The 19,500-nt window shown below is 39.8% G+C and overlaps 3 protein-coding genes across 4 annotated transcripts in view; 1 reads left to right on the forward strand and 2 right to left on the reverse strand.

Moving 5' to 3' along the window:
- LOC133575751 (uncharacterized) overlaps window positions 1-19,500 on the reverse strand; it is a 381,675-nt gene that overhangs the window by 258,748 nt on the left and 103,427 nt on the right. The window lies entirely within an intron of this gene.
- LOC133575704 (major histocompatibility complex class I-related gene protein-like) overlaps window positions 1-19,500 on the reverse strand; it is a 101,357-nt gene that overhangs the window by 48,250 nt on the left and 33,607 nt on the right. The window lies entirely within an intron of this gene.
- On the forward strand, window positions 4,328-19,282 carry LOC133575702 (uncharacterized). The gene is made up of 2 exons (XM_061928476.1): window positions 4,328-4,756; window positions 17,228-19,282. The coding sequence occupies exons 1-2, from the start codon at window positions 4,642-4,644 to the stop codon at window positions 18,817-18,819; spliced, it is 1,707 nt and encodes a 568-aa protein (XP_061784460.1). The 5' UTR covers window positions 4,328-4,641; the 3' UTR covers window positions 18,820-19,282.

Genomic DNA, 19,500 nt, shown 5'->3' on the forward strand with positions numbered 1-19,500 from the left:
ATCTTAAGTCTAAATCTATATCTAAATGTGAGCGCTAAATGTTAAATGTGAGCGCTTCATGTTAAATCTAAACTTAAATCTTAAACCTTAACCTAAATCTTAAATCTGAATCTAAATCTGAACACTAAATGTTAAAACTAAACCTAAATCTTAAATCTAAATCTAAATGTTAAATCTAAACCTAAATGTTAAATCTAAACCTAAATGTTGAATCTACACCTAAATGTTAAATCTAAACCTAAATCTTTAATCAAAATGTCAGCACTAAATGTTAAAACTAAACCTAAATCTTAAATCTAAACCTAAATGTTAAATCTAAATTATTATATAATTGTGAGTGCTAAATCTTAAATCTAAATCTAAATCTTAAATCCAAACCCAAATCTTAAATCCAAATCGAAATGTGAGCGCTAAATGTTAAATCTAAACCTAAATGTTAAATCTAAACCTAAATGTTAAATCTAAACCTAAATCTTAAATCAAAATGTGAGCGCTAAATGTTAAAACTAAACCTGAATCTTAAATCTACATGTTAAAACTAAATTATTATCTAAATGTGAGTGCTAAATCTTCAATCTAAGTCTAAATTTTAAATCTAAATCCTAAATCTAAATCTATATGGAAATGTGAATGCTAAATCTTCAATCCGAATCTACATTTTAAATCTACATCTATATTTAAATGTGAGTGCTACATTTTCAATATAAATCTAAATTTCCAATCAAAATCTATATCTAAATGTGAGCGCTAAATGTTAAATGTGAGCGCTTCATGTTAAATCCAAAACTAAATCTTAACCTAAATCTTAAATCTGAATCTAAATCTGAGCGCTAAATGTTAAAACTAAACCTAAATCTTAAATCTAAATGTAAATGTTAAATCGAAACCCAAATCTTGAATCTAAATCTAAATCTTAAATCTAAACCTAAATGTTATATCTAAAGCTAAATGTTAAATCTAGACCTAAATCTTAAATCTAAATGTGAGGGTTAAATGTTAAGAAACAAACCTAAATCTTAAATCTAAACCTACATGTTAAAACTAAATTATTATCTAAATGTGAGTGCTAAATCTTGAATCTAAATCTAAATGTTGAATCTAAACCTACATGTTAAATCTAAACCTACATTTTGAATCTAAATGTGATCGCTAAATGTTAAAACTAAACCGAAATCTTAAATCTAAACCTACATGTTAAAACTAAATTATTATCACCAGATTCACGTATCGCCACGGAAATCGCCAGCGGCGTCTATCATGACAGGAGGAACGTAAAAGAAACGGGTCGTACTTGAACAAACTCCTCCTCGGGACTTTGACCAAACTTTGAGCTGATGGCTCGCCACGGAACTTTCGACATTTATAACTCGGCTCCACAAACTTGGATTGCAATCAGAGTTGGTACAAATGATGATGATGACACCCTGTCGTGCATAATGGGTCAGTACCTTTTGGTACCCATTGGTGGTGGGCGGAGCCTGGTGGCGAAAACTGCCCCTCGCCATCAACCATCGAATTGTCTTTACTTCTCTTTAGATGATCGGATCTCCTTGCAAACTGATATGAGGTCTTTAGGTCAGGGTCTGATCATGACTAGTCATTGATATTGACACCAACATCGCCCCCTTGTGGTGGAACATTACAACAGTTGTAACTTCCTTCCACATGCTCCAATCTTCCTGTTTTTTTAATGGTGGGTCAGGATCATTGTCATTCTACATCCTGTACGAAAATTCAAAATGACATACTTGGCACATTTTGCTAACGTCACATATTGTTCTTGTTTGTGTTACACAATCTTGTTAATATGCTCAATAAGGTTCAATTCAAATGTAATACAAGTAATAAGTAAGACTTTATTTGTACACCTAAGTAGATTTGTGTTCAGGTGAAAAATAGAAGATGCTACCTCACTAAAAAGATTAATTGTTTAACAATTTATTTTCCATTAATTAATTTAGATCCAGAACACACATTGCTATATATCTTATTATATTATAATCATTATTATAATTGAATTTAATATTGTGTAAAATAGTTTCATACAAATAAAAAGTGTGAATACATGTTGTAATGTGTGGGGTTGAAGTATGATTGATATAATACAATTAGGTATGGCAAATGCATTTTGTTTACTTGCCAACTATTCAAATGATATTTAATATACATATTGATATAATGTCATGTAATATGACTTCAATATTATTTATGTTAATATAAGAGTTTATTTGCTAACCAGTTCTACTTCTGAGTATTTATTTTATTTTTTATTGAACAATTAAACATACATAAACAATGCATAGGCACATTAAGGTACTTTCAATACAATATGAGTCAATGTTTTTTTCTATATTTTACAGTTTACTCAGTAATATAAAAAACATCACATTAAATTCAATCCTCCTACAAACAAAACCCGTTTAAAAAAGTAAAAGTAATTAAAGCTGCAAGCAGCGGTGGACGGGACCGACTTTGACGGCACATAAAATCCAAACCGGAGCAGTAATTAAAACTCTTTGGTCAACTTTTAATCAGAAGGGTTCAATCTCTCTCCTGTGCTAGTTTGAAGCCGACACGACAAACGCGCTCAGCGGAGATAATGTTTGAAAAAAGGTGACCGGTTCTTACAAAACTTTTGTTTTGAAGGGGGAATTGCAAACTTCCTGTTGATTTTTGCTGGGGGTTGTCAATATATGAAATATAGGTCTAAGTGAGACCTAAGTTTTCTTCCTAGGAGCAGTTGTGTCTGTGTTTTCTTCTTAGGGGGCGCTAGAGCGCAATTTTGAGTTTTGGGGTTGGGTTTTTTTATTAGATCGCAATTGCCAGTCCTGATGTGTGTGTCCAGTTTGGTGAGTTTTGAAGCATGTTAAGGGGGTCAAATTATAGCTCAAAGAGGCAAAAGTGACTTTTTTTTAGTAAACTTTTGTTTTGAAGGGGGAATTACCAACTTCCTGTTGATTTTTGCTGAAGGATGTTAATGTATGAAATCTAGGTCTAAGTCAGACCTACATAAAGGTTTTTGTTTCATGTCTCTACAACATTAATACAATTATGTTGGATCCACTATGGACTGGACTCTCACAATATTATGTCAGACCCACTCGACATCCATTGCATTCGGTCTCCCCTAGAGGGGGGGTTACCCACATATGCGGTCCTCTCCAAGGTTTCTCATAGTCATTCACATCGACGTCCCACTGGGGTGAGTTTTTCCTTGCCCTTATGTGGGCTTTGTACCGAGGATGTCGTTGTGGCTTGTGAAGCCCTTTGAGACACTTGTGATTTAGGGCTACATAAATAAACATTGATTGATTGATTGATTGATTGACATCAGAAGTTACAAGCAGTTTTGTCTGTGTTTTTTCCTAGGGGGCGCTAGAGCGCAATTTTGAGTTTTGGGGTTTGGTTTTTTGATTAGATGGCACATTTCGCCAGTCCTGATGAGTGTGTCAAATATGGTGAGTTTTAAAGCAAGTTAAGGGGGTCAAATTACAGCTCAAAGAGGCGGCAGAATAATTATAATAATAAAACGCACAAAATACAATAAGGTCCTGTGTCCCAAAGGGACATTGCGGTCCCTAAATATGAGAGATTAAAAATAAAAGATATATAAATAAATAATACATTTGTGCTTAAACGTGTTTATTTAAAACCACTTAAATAATTTCAATAAATATAATAATGTAAGGGTTTTTTCCTACTTTGTACACTCTTCCAAGATTGAATTAATAAATTGAAATCATTAACCCAATGTGAGAATTTGGATTTCACTCTATGAAAGAGACTTTTGTGTATGAGAGCAAATGTTTCACACTTTTAAAAAATTGAAATAAATTCACGACACGATCGATCCGCGCATGTGCGAAGTCTACGTCACTTCCTGGACCTGCTATTTGTTTTATGACGGAGCTCCTGCGACATCACGTTCTGTGATATTTCAATGTTTTATTAATGTTTTGTATACAAATAGATTATCTAGGAGTAAAAGGGAACAACAATAAAAACACGTGGAAGGGTAGATTTAAAGACATCAGGCAGTAATATCGCTACAATTTCTACCACTTTCACTCTTGTCATTGCAATGAATGTCGCACGGGGGCGCCACTGAACCCCGTCATTAAAGGTTTGTTTGATACTTTCCATTTATTTTTTAAAAACAAGACACTCTTTTATATCACATTGTTATTCAAATAAATATTACATAAAAGAAAAGCAAGGTAACTGTGACAGCAGGCAATATCTTCGTCCACTCGGCTGTGACGTCATTCCCAGCTTCCGGCGTAAACGGAAGGCGGCAGAACAGAGCAGTCCTGCCTTGTAACGTCAAGTGTGCTAACTGTCGTGAAAGCACATCGACGGAGAAAGAAGGTAGCAGGACGCTAATAAGTCAGTCTTATTATTTCTTATCCAGTTTGAAATATTTACGTCGTATAAAATACATCTTTGATTCTTTATTTAAGGATAAAGTCGTCTCGATGCGCTCGAAGCACTGTGCCGCTTCTCCTGCTATCTTTGCTTGTTAGTTAGCTTAGCTCGCTAGTTAGCTTAGCTTGTTAGCTGCTAACAAAGAGACGCGGACGTTATCAACACATCGCTAAGTAGAGATCAAATGTGAGTGTAAAGTGTTGTGATTGTGTGAAAATGTGCCAAAGAACGATAGCAAAGTATGAGGAGGAACTTTGTCCAACAAAAGAGGAGAACTATCAACTACTGGACGCTGTTTTCAAGAAACATCAAGTTGTGTTACACAGAACAGGTTTGTTGACTTCTTACTTTCAAACGTTGACTGATTTTATATTTGATTAATAACAAGAAAACGACATTTGGAATATACAATATAATCACAATGACCAGTGGTGGATCAAGTCAGAGCTGGGCCGGGGCCCCCTAAACCCCCCCTAAACCCAAATAATAAAGCTAATTCTAACATCATTTTACAACATACACATGCCTCTCTGGGTTTACCGCCAACAATCTTTAACCAGGTTTTAAAAAGTTTGCCAGCCATTTTTGCTGAAATTTGCATTTTCCCGACATGTATTTATTTTCTCACTTTCACCACAACATCAACCCGTTCACAGGATGTAGAAAAATTATCAAAGGGGATCTGATTTTTTTCTTTTAACTTTGCCTATCATTCACAATCCTTATGTAAGACAATAATATGTTTTTATTTTTTATGCATTCTAAGTCCTAAACAAACGTTTGCAAAATCTTAACTATCCGAATTCTAACCATGGAGTCAATGGGAGCGCCTCTATTCCGCTCACTAAGCCTCCTAAATAAGAATTAGTTGATCAATATAATACACCCAGAAGTCATTTTTTAATCGTTATTTCTTTTAAACATGCTGTAAAAATTCATATCCTTTGGAAATATGCCTTATAATAGCCACAAACTGGAGGATACATTTTTAATTAGGATACAATTTTAAATAAATAGTGTAAAGGTTTTATGGAATTTTCCAGGGTGTACGCCACATTCCGCCCCCCTGTGAGCCCAAAAGGGACAAGCGGTAGAAAATGAATGGATGGATGGGAAAAAGGCACATCATAGACAGGCCTCGAATTTTTACTTTTTAAGGTCAAGACAAGTGTTGCCTTAAATGAGGGCTCATATTTTAGGGTACCAGGGCAAGTTAGAAGGGTACCAAGGCAAACATTATTTTCTTTCAAGGCAGGAGATATATATATATATATATTAGAGATGCGCGGTTTGCGGGCACAACCGCAGAGTCCGCGGATTATCCGCGAATCGGGCGGATGAAATTTAAAAAAATTAGATTTTATCAGCGGGTCGGGTCGGGCGATTGAAATTTTAAAAAATTAGATTTTAAATAGATTCAGGCGGGTGGCAGTTAAACCAATTTGGAAATATATATACATAGTTAAATGTTGTTACCCACATACGAAAAACGAGCAGGCACCTGCTGCATATGCCACAACAGAAGAAAAAAAAAAGAAGAGATGGACACTTTTACGGAGCGGAGAAGGCCCCCGACGCCTCGCCGGGGTCCGGGACCGAGGCCCTTTCACCCGAGAGGGCCCCACCGGGAGCCGTAGCTGAGGCGATCCGCGAGAAGGGCCCGACGCACGTCCAGGGTCACCACCGCGCCCACCGCACCGACACCCCGCCTCGTCCGCCTTCGCCGCGGCCGGCGTCACGCGCAGCAGGTAAGCAGCTTACCTGCCCGCCACCCCCGTGGCCGGGGGCTCGTAAAAGGGGTCACTCCGCGCGCTCCGCCCGCGCAGCTTACCTGCCCGCCACCCCTGTTGCCGGGGGCGCGTAACAGGGGTCACTCCGCGCGCAGTGCGCTCACGAAAGGGGTGGGGCTCACCCTGCTTGATATAGACAGCAGCTAGGACGGTGGCCATGGAAGTTGGAACCCGCTAAGGAGTGTGTAACAACCCACCTGCCGAATCAACTAGCCCTGAAAATGGATGGCGCTGGAGCGTCGGGCCCATATACCCGGCCGTCGCCGGCAGCGAGACACGCTTGGAGGTGTGCTCAGCGCGGCTCCCATATGATTGCGCACTGGTGTGCGTCTGGGTCGTGACAGCGTGGCACGCGAATGCTGCATTGGATCAGTCTCTTTTCTTTAACAGGCAAAAGCTTTATAACCTCACTAATGCCTTGCATCGTCTATATTAGATATATAACAACGGGCGGATGCGGTTCTGATCAAATGTTAGATCGGGTGGATTGCGGATGGTTGACGACTTTCTGATGCGGTTGTGGATGAAATAATTGCCTATCCGCGCATCTCTAATATATATATATATATATATATATATATATATATATATATATATATATATATATATATATATTGTTGCGTTTTATGACCAGTTGTCCCTCCCAGGGAATTCAAGTCACAAGTCGCTCCCAAGCTCTTTACGACACTTAAAGCTGAGTAGAAAAACCACCAGAGACATAATAGGTATTTTGTAATATATTTGCAAAGCTTTGCAGATATACATTCAGACCAGTCCAGCATAGAACATTCAATTGCGCCCCTAAGATCGTCTGTCCCCCGACACACCCTCTCCCCTCTTAAGTCCCTGGCAGTCCTGTGTCTCTAGCCAAAACAAATGTCCATTATCTCGCTCTCTCTAACATTCCTCATTCAAGGTTAAGCACACAGTTTTGCAGACAACCAAAAGACCACATTTGGAAGAAAAACACGAGCTGTTTTGTAATATGATTATGAAATAAAAAGAAGTAACACTTAAATTCGGATATATGTAAATATCTGCCTCCGACAATATATATATATATACAGGTAAAAGCCAGTAAATTAGAATATTTTGAAAAACTTGATTTATTTCAGTAATTGCATTCAAAAGGTGTAACTTGTACATTATATTTATTCATTGCACACAGACTGATGCATTCAAATGTTTATTTCATTTAATTTTGATGATTTGAAGTGGCAACAAATGAAAATCCAAAATTCCGTGTGTCACAAAATTAGAATATTACTTAAGGCTAATACAAAAAAGGGATTTTTAGAAATGTTGGCCAACTGAAAAGTATGAAAATGAAAAATATGAGCATGTACAATACTCAATACTTGGTTGGAGCTCCTTTTGCCTCAATTACTGCGTTAATGCGGCGTGGCATGGAGTCGATGAGTTTCTGGCACTGCTCAGGTGTTATGAGAGCCCAGGTTGCTCTGATAGTGGCCTTCAACTCTTCTGCGTTTTTGGGTCTGGCATTCTGCATCTTCCTTTTCACAATACCCCACAGATTTTCTATGGGGCTAAGGTCAGGGGAGTTGGCGGGCCAATTTAGAACAGAAATACCATGGTCCGTAAACCAGGCACGGGTAGATTTTGCGCTGTGTGCAGGCGCCAAGTCCTGTTGGAACTTGAAATCTCCATCTCCATAGAGCAGGTCAGCAGCAGGAAGCATGAAGTGCTCTAAAACTTGCTGGTAGACGGCTGTGTTGACCCTGGATCTCAGGAAACAGAGTGGACCGACACCAGCAGATGACATGGCACCCCAAACCATCACCCAACCATGCAAATTTTGCATTTCCTTTGGAAATCGAGGTCCCAGAGTCTGGAGGAAGACAGGAGAGGCACAGGATCCACGTTGCCTGAAGTCTAGTGTAAAGTTTCCACCATCAGTGATGGTTTGGGGTGCCATGTCATCTGCTGGTGTCGGTCCACTCTGTTTCCTGAGATCCAGGGTCAACGCAGCCGTCTACCAGCAAGTTTTAGAGCACTTCATGCTTCCTGCTGCTGACCTGCTCTATGGAGATGGAGATTTCAAGTTCCAACAGGACTAGGCGCCTGCACACAGCGCAAAATCTACCCGTGCCTGGTTTACGGACCACGGTATTTCTGTTCTAAATTGGCCCGCCAACTCCCCTGACCTTAGCCCCATAGAAAATCTGTGGGGTATTGTGAAAAGGAAGATGCAGAATGCCAGACCCAAAAACGCAGAAGAGTTGAAGGCCACTATCAGAGCAACCTGGGCTCTCATAACACCTGAGCAGTGCCAGAAACTCATGGACTCCATGCCACGCCGCATTAACGCAGTAATTGAGGCAAAAGGAGCTCCAACCAAGTATTGAGTATTGTACATGCTCATATTTTTCATTTTCATACTTTTCAGTTGGCCAACATTTCTAAAAAATCCCTTTTTTGTATTAGCCTTAAGTAATATTCTAATTTTGTGGCACACGGAATTTTGGATTTTCATTTGTTGCCACTTCAAATCATCAAAATTAAATGAAATAAACATTTGAATGCATCAGTCTGTGTGCAATGAATAAATATAATGTACAAGTTACACCTTTTGAATGCAATTACTGAAATAAATCAAGTTTTTCAAAATATTCTAATTTACTGGCTTTTACCTGTATTTATATTTATATATTGCCAAAAGTATTTGGCCACCCATACAAATGATGAGAATCAGGAGTCCTAATCACTAAGCCCGGAGTATCAAATCAGGCACTTAGGCACGGAGACTGTTTCTACAAACATTTGTGAAAGAATGGGCCACTCTCAGTGATTTCCAGCGTGGAACTGTCATAAGATGCCACCTGTGCAACAAATCCGGTCGTGAAATGTCCTCGCTCCTAAATATTCCAACGTCAACTTTATTATAAGAAAAGTGAAGAGTTTGGGAAGTCAGCCATCAAGTGGTAGGCCACGTAAACTGACAAGAGAGGGGTCAGCGGATGCTGAAGCGTGTAATGCAAAGACTTTCTGCACAGTCGGTTGCCACAGAGCTCCAAGCTTCATGTGACCTTCCAATTAGCCCACGTTCAGTACGCAGAGAGCTTCATGGAATGGGTTTCCATGGCTGAGCAGCTGCATCTAAGCCATACATCACCAAGTCCAATGCAAAGCGTGGGATGCAGTGGTGTAAAGCACGTCACCACTGGACTCTAGAGCAGTGGAGACACCTTCTCTGGACTGATGAATCGCGCTTTTCCATCTGGCAATCTGATGGACCAGTCTGGGTTTGGAGGTTGCAAGGAGAATGCTACATTTCGGACTGCATTGTGCCGAGTGTTAAATTTGGTGGAGGAGGAATTATGGTGTGGGATTGTTTTTCAGGAGTTGGGCTTGGCCCCTTAGTTCCAGTGAAAGGAACTTTGAATGCTCCAGGATACCAAAAAATTTTGGACAATTCTATGGGATGGCACTTCAAGTTCATGTGTGAGTAAAGGCAGGTGGCCAAATACTTTTATCAATATAGTGGATGTATTAGTGTTCATGTATGGGATCTAGGGCTGCCAATTATGGCCAAAGTAATAATTAAGATTATTGTTATCAATATTGAAACCAGGATTGATGATTGTTAGGTAAAGCAGTGTTGGGGTGTGAATGTAATACCATCATGTCATTTGTAATGTCTAATAAAAAGACTATAGATAAACGTTATCCATATATTTATAGACAAATATTAGGTTTTTTTTATTCTTTAATAACATCAGCTTGTCAGCGTTTTGTCATTACATGATGCCTTTATCTATATCTTTACTTTTTGATAGAGAGAGTTTTTCAATTGTTTGTTTGTTTTTTTAAATTATGTACATCATGTAAATGATGTACTGGGACATATTCATTGAGTTTGAGCAGAAGTATGTCGTATAGAAATGAACTATACACAATAACACATTAACAAAGTAATTTTTGCAGTAACATAACAAAAAAACACAAGTAATGTAAACAAAACCCGGTGTTTACTTTTTGATATCAAAATAAAACACAGTGCAGTTTGGCTAATGACGATGAAGTCTATTAAACAAGCTTTGTTCTTCTCCAACGCCTCCCTAGTGTTTCAGTACAACAGTTTGGCCAACAACAACAAAAACCCGGAGAAATACCTCTCACATCGAATAAACAATCTTCACCGCTTGCGTTCAATTCAATGAGATGACAAAACATTTTAGCTAGTATTGATGTTATTTGAACACTGATACAGTTTACAGTTAAATAAAGGAGGAGTGAACATCCCAGTAAACAAAGTAAAGACTTTATAAACAAGTTGTAACAACGTTCACGACACATCACTTGCTGCAAAACATCAAATAGTTTTCTCCTTCGCTGTATACTTTTAGTGTGGAGACAAGTGTCTCCAATATTGTCCACACCTGTCTCCATCCAAACACAGCAGTGTCTCTTAAACGCACGACGGGAAGTGAGGGAAAATGAGGTTAAACCAAGCGCTTGGCTCCGTTTACTCCGAGGGTAAATCTCCGCAGCAAAGTCTGTGTCGTTGGTCCGCCATGATTATCATGCGCATGCACCTGACTGTGTTGCCTAAAATGCATTAACAGTTTGGCCAACAACAAAAACCCGGAGAAATACCTCTCACATCGAATAAACAATCTTCACCGCTTGCATTCAATTCAATGAGATGACAAAACATTTTAGATAGTATTGATGTTATTTGAACACTGATACAGTTTACAGTTAAATAAAGGAGGAGTGAACATCCCAGTAAACAAAGTAAAGACTTTATAAACAAGTTGTAACAACGTTCACGACACATCACCTGCTGCAAAACATCAAATAGTTTTCTCCTTTGCTGTATACTTTTAGTGTGGAGACGAGTGTCTCCAATATTGTCCACACCTGTCTCCATCCAAACACAGCAGTGTCTCTTAAACGCACGACGGGAAGTGAGGGAAAATGAGGTTAAACCAAGCGCTTGGCTCCGTTTACTCCGAGGGTAAATCTCCGCAGCAAAGTCTGTGTCGTTGGTCCGCCATGATTATCATGCGCATGCACCTGACTGTGTTGCCTAAAATGCATTAACAGTTTGGCCAACAACCAAAAAAAACGGAGAAATACCTCTCACATCGAATAAACAATCTTCACCGCTTGCATTCAATTCAATGAAATGACAAAACATTTTAGCTAGTATTGATGTTATTTGAACACTGATACAGTTTGCAGTTAAATAAAGGAGGAGTGAACATTCCAGTAAACAAAGTAAAGACTTTATAAACAAGTTGTAACAACGTTCACGACACATCACCTGCTGCAAAACATCAAATAGTTTTCTCCTTCGCTGTATACTTTAAGTGTGGAGACAAGTGTCTCCAATATTGTCCACACCTGTCTCCATCCAAACACAGCAGTGTCTCTTAAACGCACGACGGGAAGTGAGGGAAAATGAGGTTAAACCAAGCGCTTGGCTCCGCTTACTCCGAGGGTAAATCTCCGCAGCAAAGTCTGTGTCGTTGGTCCGCCATGATTATCATGCGCATGCACCTGACTGTGTTGCCTAAAATGCATTAACAATTTGGCCAACAACAAAAAAAAACGGAGAAATACCTCTCACATCGAATAAACAATCTTCACCGCTTGCATTCAATTCAATGAAATGACAAAACATTTGAGCTAGTATTGATGTTATTTGAACACTGATACAGTTTGCAGTTAAATAAAGGAGGAGTGAACATTCCAGTAAACAAAGTAAAGACTTTATAAACAAGTTGTAACAACGTTCACGACACATCACCTGCTGCAAAACATCAAATAGTTTTCTCCTTCGCTGTATACTTTAAGTGTGGAGACAAGTGTCTCCAATATTGTCCACACCTGTCTCCATCCAAACACAGCAGTGTCTCTTAAACGCACGGCGGGAAGTGAGGGAAAATGAGGTTAAACCAAGCGCTTGGCTCCGTTTACTCCGAGGGTTAAATTTCCGCAGCAAAGTCTGTGTCGTTGGTCTGCCATGATTATCATGCGCATGCACCTGAATGTGTTGCCGAAAATGCATTAATATATGATGGTTTTTCGGTTATTAAAAAACTAAACGGTATTACTAACCGTCGGGAATTATCGCAAATTATCATTATACCGTTTACTGTTACATCCCTCGTCCATTAACAAGTAAAAAGTCATGGGCGGTCACGGCATGTTCTTGCCGCAAATGTTGGTCAATTGTTGGGGAATTACAGCAAATGACAAGGGCGGTCAGTTTTTTGTTTCAATTGTTTTTAGTTCCATTTTTTACCTTTTACACTCGTTTTTTTTACCATTTAAGTGTGTGCTTTTTGTGTCAAATACAAATGTATAAAATGTTTGTTAATTAAGAGATGGGAGTTTGCCCAACCAGTCTACATGTGTTTTGTGGACTTGGAGAAGGCATTCGACCGTGTCCCTCGGGACTCAGAGAGTATGGGGTATCGGACTGTCTGATTGTGGCGGTCCGCTCCCTGTATGATCAGTGTCAGAGCTGGGTCCGCATTGCCGGCAGTAAGTCGGACACGTTTCCAGTGAGGGTTGGACTCCGCCAAGGCTGCCCTTTGTCACCGATTCTGTTCTTAACTTTTATGGACAGAATTTCTAGGCGCAGTCAAGGCATTGAGGGGATCTGGTTTGGTGGCTGCAGGATTAGGTCTCTGCTTTTTGCAGATGATGTGGTCCTGATGGCTTCATCTGACCAGGATCTTCAGCTCTCACTGGATCGGTTCGCAGCCGAGTGTGAAGCGACTGGGATGAGAATCAGCACCTCCAAGTCCGAGTCCATGGTTCTCGCCCGGAAAAGGGTGGAGTGCCATCTCCGGGTTGGGGAAGAGATCTTGCCCCAAGTGGAGGAGTTCAAGTACCTCGGAGTCTTGTTCACGAGTGAGGGAAGAGTGGATCGTGAGATCGACAGGCGGATCGGTGCGGCGTCTTCAGTAATGCGGACGCTGTATCGATCCGTTGTGGTGAAGAAGGAGCTGAGCCGGAAGACAAAGCTCTCAATTTACCGGTCGATCTACGTTCCCATCCTCACCTATGGTCCTGAGCTTTGGGTTATGACCGAAAGGACAAGATCACGGGTACAAGCGGCCGAAATGAGTTTCCTCCGCCGGGTGGCGGGGCTCTCCCTTAGAGATAGGGTGAGAAGCTCTGCCATCCGGGGGGAGCTCAAAGTAAAGCCGCTGCTCCTCCACATCGAGAGGAGCCAGATGAGGCGGTTCGGGCATCTGGTCAGGATGCCACCCGAACGCCTCCCTAGGGAGGTGTTTAGGGCACGTCCGACCGGTAGGAGGCCGCGGGGAAGACCCAGGACACGTTGGGAAGACTATGTCTCCCGGCTGGCCTGGGAACGCCTCGGGGTCCCACAGGAAGAGCTGGACGAAGTGGCTGGGGAGAGGGAAGTCTGGGCTTCCCTGCTTAGGCTGCTGCCCCCGCGACCCGACCTCGGATAAGCGGAAGAAGATGGATGGATGGATGGTTTGTTAATTAAATGCAGAATCAATCGCTCATTTATTTGTGCAACACATCTTTGGACAATTTTGACCAGAACTTTGGGTCAAAGCATAATAATTGTGTAAATGCATCAATAAGTTCATTATGCTTGTGTAAGGTGCTTTTTTGAAACCTTTATTTTGTTAGCGCAGTCAGGCCTATTATTGTGAAGGGGGAAGTGTGTTGCTGTTCTCAGCTTGATATGTGGAGGCGACAGTTGCGATTGCTGTCCTGTTTGTACATTAATCCTACATGGATGATGTCGTTCACAACAACACAATCAGATGAGATGTGTTGTGGGTATATGGATTTTCCTTGCTAGCTTTAGCTTCGTAGTTTAGCCGCTATTTCGAATGACCGCCTCAAGGACGGGACGGTTGCGTGTTTAGAGGATGAATGAGTGGTCCAGAACACATTATTTTCCCTAACAAATGTTGCTTCTCCTCACAATGACAACATTTCTCTTACATTTATGTCAATTTTCCTGATATTCTGCAATGGACAGCAGATGTTGTTATATTAGCCAATTCCGTGACTCCGTAAGTCATTGTTGAAATCATATGCCTTATTTTTTTGTTGAGTTCAGTGATTATTGATTGGATTATTACTTTGGGAAGGTGAGAGAAGAAGAGTTGTGGTCTTGTGAGAATTGTCTCGTTTGTCCATCCTAAGCCACCGTAGGTCATCACCAGACTTGTTAATGTTAGCTGCTCATTGACCGTTTGATTGATTGACTAATGTTTTAATACCTCTGGACATTGAATTTAGATATTTCTGTCAATCAAACAAACATGCTTGTGTGGGAGTTTTCTGTGTCTACGTACCTTCGACACATCCGTACACCCACCGGAGTCACATTTTTCCAAGTAGCACAATCCCCACATTTTTCAACCTATTCAAACCAATCCAACATCAACACATTCCACTCATCCAGGACATTCAAACTAACACTTTCCCAAGTTCCAAAACCAAATTCCGGTTTTCCTGGAAATTCAAACTCTTCAACATTCAAACCATTCCAACATTCAAACTAGGGATGTCCCGATCTAGGTTTTTGCACTTCCGATCCGATACCGATATTGTTTTTGCATTTCCGATCCGATACCAATACTGACCGATACCGATACTGACCTATCCGAGCATGTATTAAAGTTTAAAGTTATTTAGCCTACTTAGTTGTCAGAATCATGTTGAAAAGGGTTTTAGTACTCTTGATAACAACTAGCCAGCTGAATTAGGGGAGTTTGAATAATACAAGAAACTGACCTGTTTATTCAAGGATAAACACAAAACAGACAAAATTATACATGACAAACAGAAATGGCATCATTGAAACTAGGGCTGGGCGATATGGCCTTTTTTTAATATTGCGATGTTTTAAGGCCATATTGCGATACACGATATATATCTCGATATTTTGCCTTAGCCTTGAATGAACACTTGATGCATATAATCACAGCAGTATGATGATTCTATGTGTTTTGATTGATTGATTGAGACTTTTATTAGTAGGTTGCACAGTGAAGTACATATTCCGTACAATTGACCACTAAATGGTAACACCCCAATAAGTTTTTCAACTTGTTTATTCATGATACAGATATATACTATCAGATATATACTATCATCATAATACAGTCATCACACAAGATAATCACATTGAATTATTTACATTATTTATAATCCAGGGTGTGGAGGGGGGCGCCAGATGTAAGTGTCAAAAAGACAGCCAAAAGAGTTTGATATGAGAATAAATCTAAAGTTAAAATATAGGGTAGAAATGCACCCATTTGCAGGAAATGTAGTCTTGATTTTCAAAATGTTCTTTCAAGGCTTCTTCATACTGCATTAATATATGCTACTTTTAAACTTTCATGCAGAGAAGGAAATCACAACTAAAAAAATCACTAATTTTTTCATACGGTGTTGATGTGGAAATTGTTGCCTCGGCATTTTGATGGTGTGGACGTGTGGCACCGAACGGAGATAAGCGTCTCGACAGACGTCACAATATTTGAACAATGACGACGAAAACTGTTTTCTCTGTCGTGTCCGTGTGTCGAAAATTGTTATGCGCTTATTTTTTTATTAGATTTTGTGCATGGCATAGATTTGCTATGTGCACAGGACGCTTAAACAGTGCGCAATTGCACAGGCGAGCACCTTAGAGGGAGCGTTGCTCGCACGGCTGCGCTAGCATCACAGCTAACGTTAGCCATGTTGCTACCTCTCTGCTGGGAGAGGACATATACGTATGTGACGTATGACGTGACAGTATGTGACGTATGACGTGACAGTATGTGACGTGTGTAAGAAGGTGCACTTGCTGTCTGTGAGAGGGAGACACAGGAAAGAGTGAGAAGAGCCTGTCGTGTAATGCCAGCAGCTAAAAGCAACTGCGTGAGAATTCACAGAGCTGTGGATGTGTTGAAGGTGTGCTGGAAAATGCGGAACGGAAATTAGGGAGCAGCAGAAAAGTGGAATGTATTATTTAAATCGGTGCGTTGGAAAACACGGACCGGAGGTTTTTTTAAAACTGGATCTGGATCAACATTTTTCCATGCCTTGCCGATACGCAATTTTTGGCAAATATCGGCAGCCGATCCGATCCAAATATCGGATCGGGACATCCCTAATTCAAACTATTCTTACATTCATACTACATTCTGTCAGCATTTCAGTTCAACTTCAGCATTGGAGCATTCACACATAATTCCTTGAACAATTGCCTCATCTACTTATTATTATTATTATTATTATTATTATTATTATTATTATAATTAAATCTAGCTTACCATATTTTTGAAAATTTTTAATTTCCTTTCGGGGATTAAAAAAAGTATTTCTGATTGTGATTCTGATTCTGATTGAATGTGTGGACTACATGAATGATGCCTTCTCAGTTCTCACTCTAACGCAATTTGAGTGTCTTGGAAACACACTAAATTAATCTAATCCATTATTACTATTAATTATAAGGTAAACAAGTTATTATTTGAAGGAGTAATCAGTAATCTGATTACTTCTTCCCAGTTTAACTGTGGCGACACTATCTAAATGAAATCTTTTTTGGCCAACATGTTGACTGTGCTCATGCTTATTTTAGAGTAGACATGTCTCTAAAGATGAATGTGAAAATCACTGTAGTTATTGTCCACCAGCAGGGGGAGCTCATCACTAGTACTACTGCGTGGAGGCTGGCATGTGGTACATTATTTCCTGTGTGGGTATAACTTATTCAGAGGGAGAACAGCACACTTTCACGTATGGCGTCTACCTTTAAGGATTGCAGGAATGACTTTTAATATGTTTTTATATGAATAAGGTGGATAGGACGTTGGCCTGGGAAGGCATTCCCCTGAAGGTCTTCTTCATGTGTCAGCTGGAAGTACCCTGACTGCTGTGAGGGGAAACTGATGAGATTGTGAGATCATATGTTGGTGCAGGACAATGTCTCGTGTGACTGAGCAAAGCTGGACTTTTCTAAAGAATGTTTGTTTTCTCCTGTCCCGCAGACCTCGATGAAAAACATCTTCCTCATGAGCAGGAGGAGGAACCACAGTCCCCCCACATACATGAGGAAGAAGAGGTACCACATTCCCAACACATCAAAGAAGAAGGAGAGGAGCCACAGCCCCCCCACATTAAAGAGGAAGACGAGACGCCACAGACCCATAGTGTTAAACTGACCCTTCACATTAAAGGCCAAGTGGAGGACCCACTGATGTTACACATCAAAAATGAAGAGGAGGACCCACTGACCCCTCACTTTAAGGAGCAAGAGAACCGGCTGAGCCCTCACATTGAAGAGGAAAAGGAGGACCCACTGAACCCCTACTTTAAAGAGGAAGAGGAGGACCAAGAGCCGCTGCACATTAAAGAGGAAGAGGAGGAACACAGCATCAGTCAGCCTAAATGGTTGGAGGAGTTCCCAGTGACTGGTGTCCCTGTGAAGAGTGAAGATGATGAGGTCAAAGGTGAAAGTGAGGAGAAGAGAGAGGCGGAGCCTCCAAGCAGCAGCTCAACACAACACATGACAACAGAAGCTGATGGAGACCACTGTGGAGGATCACAAGCAGACAAGCTCTTAGCTCCACTATCAGATAGTGAGGACACAACGTCACACTCTCCTGACACTGATGATGAAGACTCTAAAGATGATAAGACAAACACTCACTTCAAATGTTCTCACTGTGACAAAACCTTTAAATACCATTGTCATCTTAAAACACACAAAACAACACACACTGGAGAAAAACCTTTTATCTGTTCAATCTGTAGTAAAGGTTTTGCTCTAAGTAAATATTTGAACGTGCACACGAGAACACACACTAGTGAAAAACCTTTTTCCTGTTCAACCTGTGGTAAAGGTTTTACACAAAGTCAACATTTGAAAAGACACATGAGAACACACACTGGAGAAAAACCTTTTATCTGTTCAATCTGTAGTAAAGGTTTTGCTCTAAGTAAATATTTGAAAGTGCACACGAGAACACACACTGGTGAAAAACCTTTTATTTGTTCAATCTGTGGTAAACGTTTTGTTCTAAGTCACAATTTGAAAGCGCACATGAGAAGACATACTGGTGAAAAACATTTTTCCTGTTCAACCTGTGGTAAAGGTTTTGCACAAAGTCAAGATTTGAAAGTACACATGAGAACACACACTAGTGAAAAACCTTTTTCCTGTTCAACCTGTGGTAAAGGTTTTACACAAAGTCATCATTTGAAAAGACACATGAGAACACACACTGGAGAAAAACCTTTTTCCTGTTCAACCTGTGGTAAAGGTTTTACACAAAGTCAAGATTTGAAAGTACACATGAGAGCACACACTGGTGAAAAACCTTTTTCTTGTTCAATCTGTGGTAAAGGTTTTCTTCTAAGTAAATATTTAAAAGTGCACATGAGAACACACACTGGTGAGAAACCTTTCACATGTTCAATCTGCAACAGAAGCTTTTGTGACCGATCAAACCTTGCAGCACACATGAGAACACACCCAGGAGAGAAAGTGTTGAGTTGCAGTGTGTGTGGTGAAAGATTCTCTCATAAGTACCAGTGTAAGAAACACAAGTGTGCTGGTGAGAACAGCAGCAGCAAATGAAACTGCAGGATTTGAAATAAACTGTCAAGACTTTAATTTGGACTTTCTAACAACATCAGCACATACAACATGTGTGACATTGTTGTTTTTGTAACAATCTTTTTAATATGCTCCTACATTTATAGATTGGATAGTTTGAAATATGGAAGTATTACATATTTGTATTTCTATTTGTTAATGATCCCATAGATTAGCCCCTGTTTATGTTATACATATGTACTGGTTCACATCTGAAACATCTTCTGGACCACTTCAGGAAGCATATTATTATTTACTTTACACATTATTTGAACAGTTGTCTTTTATTAACCTTTAAAATGTGTGACTTAATGAATCATTTGTTGGGTCTTTATAATCCATTTGATTAATTATCTTTATTACTCTCTTTTGTAATATGATGATTGTGTTGTGATTATTTTAAATGTATGTCCCCAGACCTTTATGCAATATAAAAGTGAGAGAAAATGGCTGAATTGTTTGTGGAAGGATTTTTTCTTTTTTTTTTACAAACTTACATTCGTGGGTAAAACAAAAATTCCCATTATTGGGTTTTAAACATTTTTAATGTATGTTTTCTTTTTAAACATCCCCAACAAAACATCAATATTAATCAAAGTTCAAAGTGTCAGGCAAAAGCCAATATTGTACATCATCCCACAGAGATTTACTTTGCATACTGTT

This window comes from Nerophis lumbriciformis, linkage group LG33 (assembly GCF_033978685.3).
Source record: "Nerophis lumbriciformis linkage group LG33, RoL_Nlum_v2.1, whole genome shotgun sequence".
Taxonomy (NCBI): Eukaryota; Metazoa; Chordata; class Actinopteri; order Syngnathiformes; family Syngnathidae; genus Nerophis; species Nerophis lumbriciformis.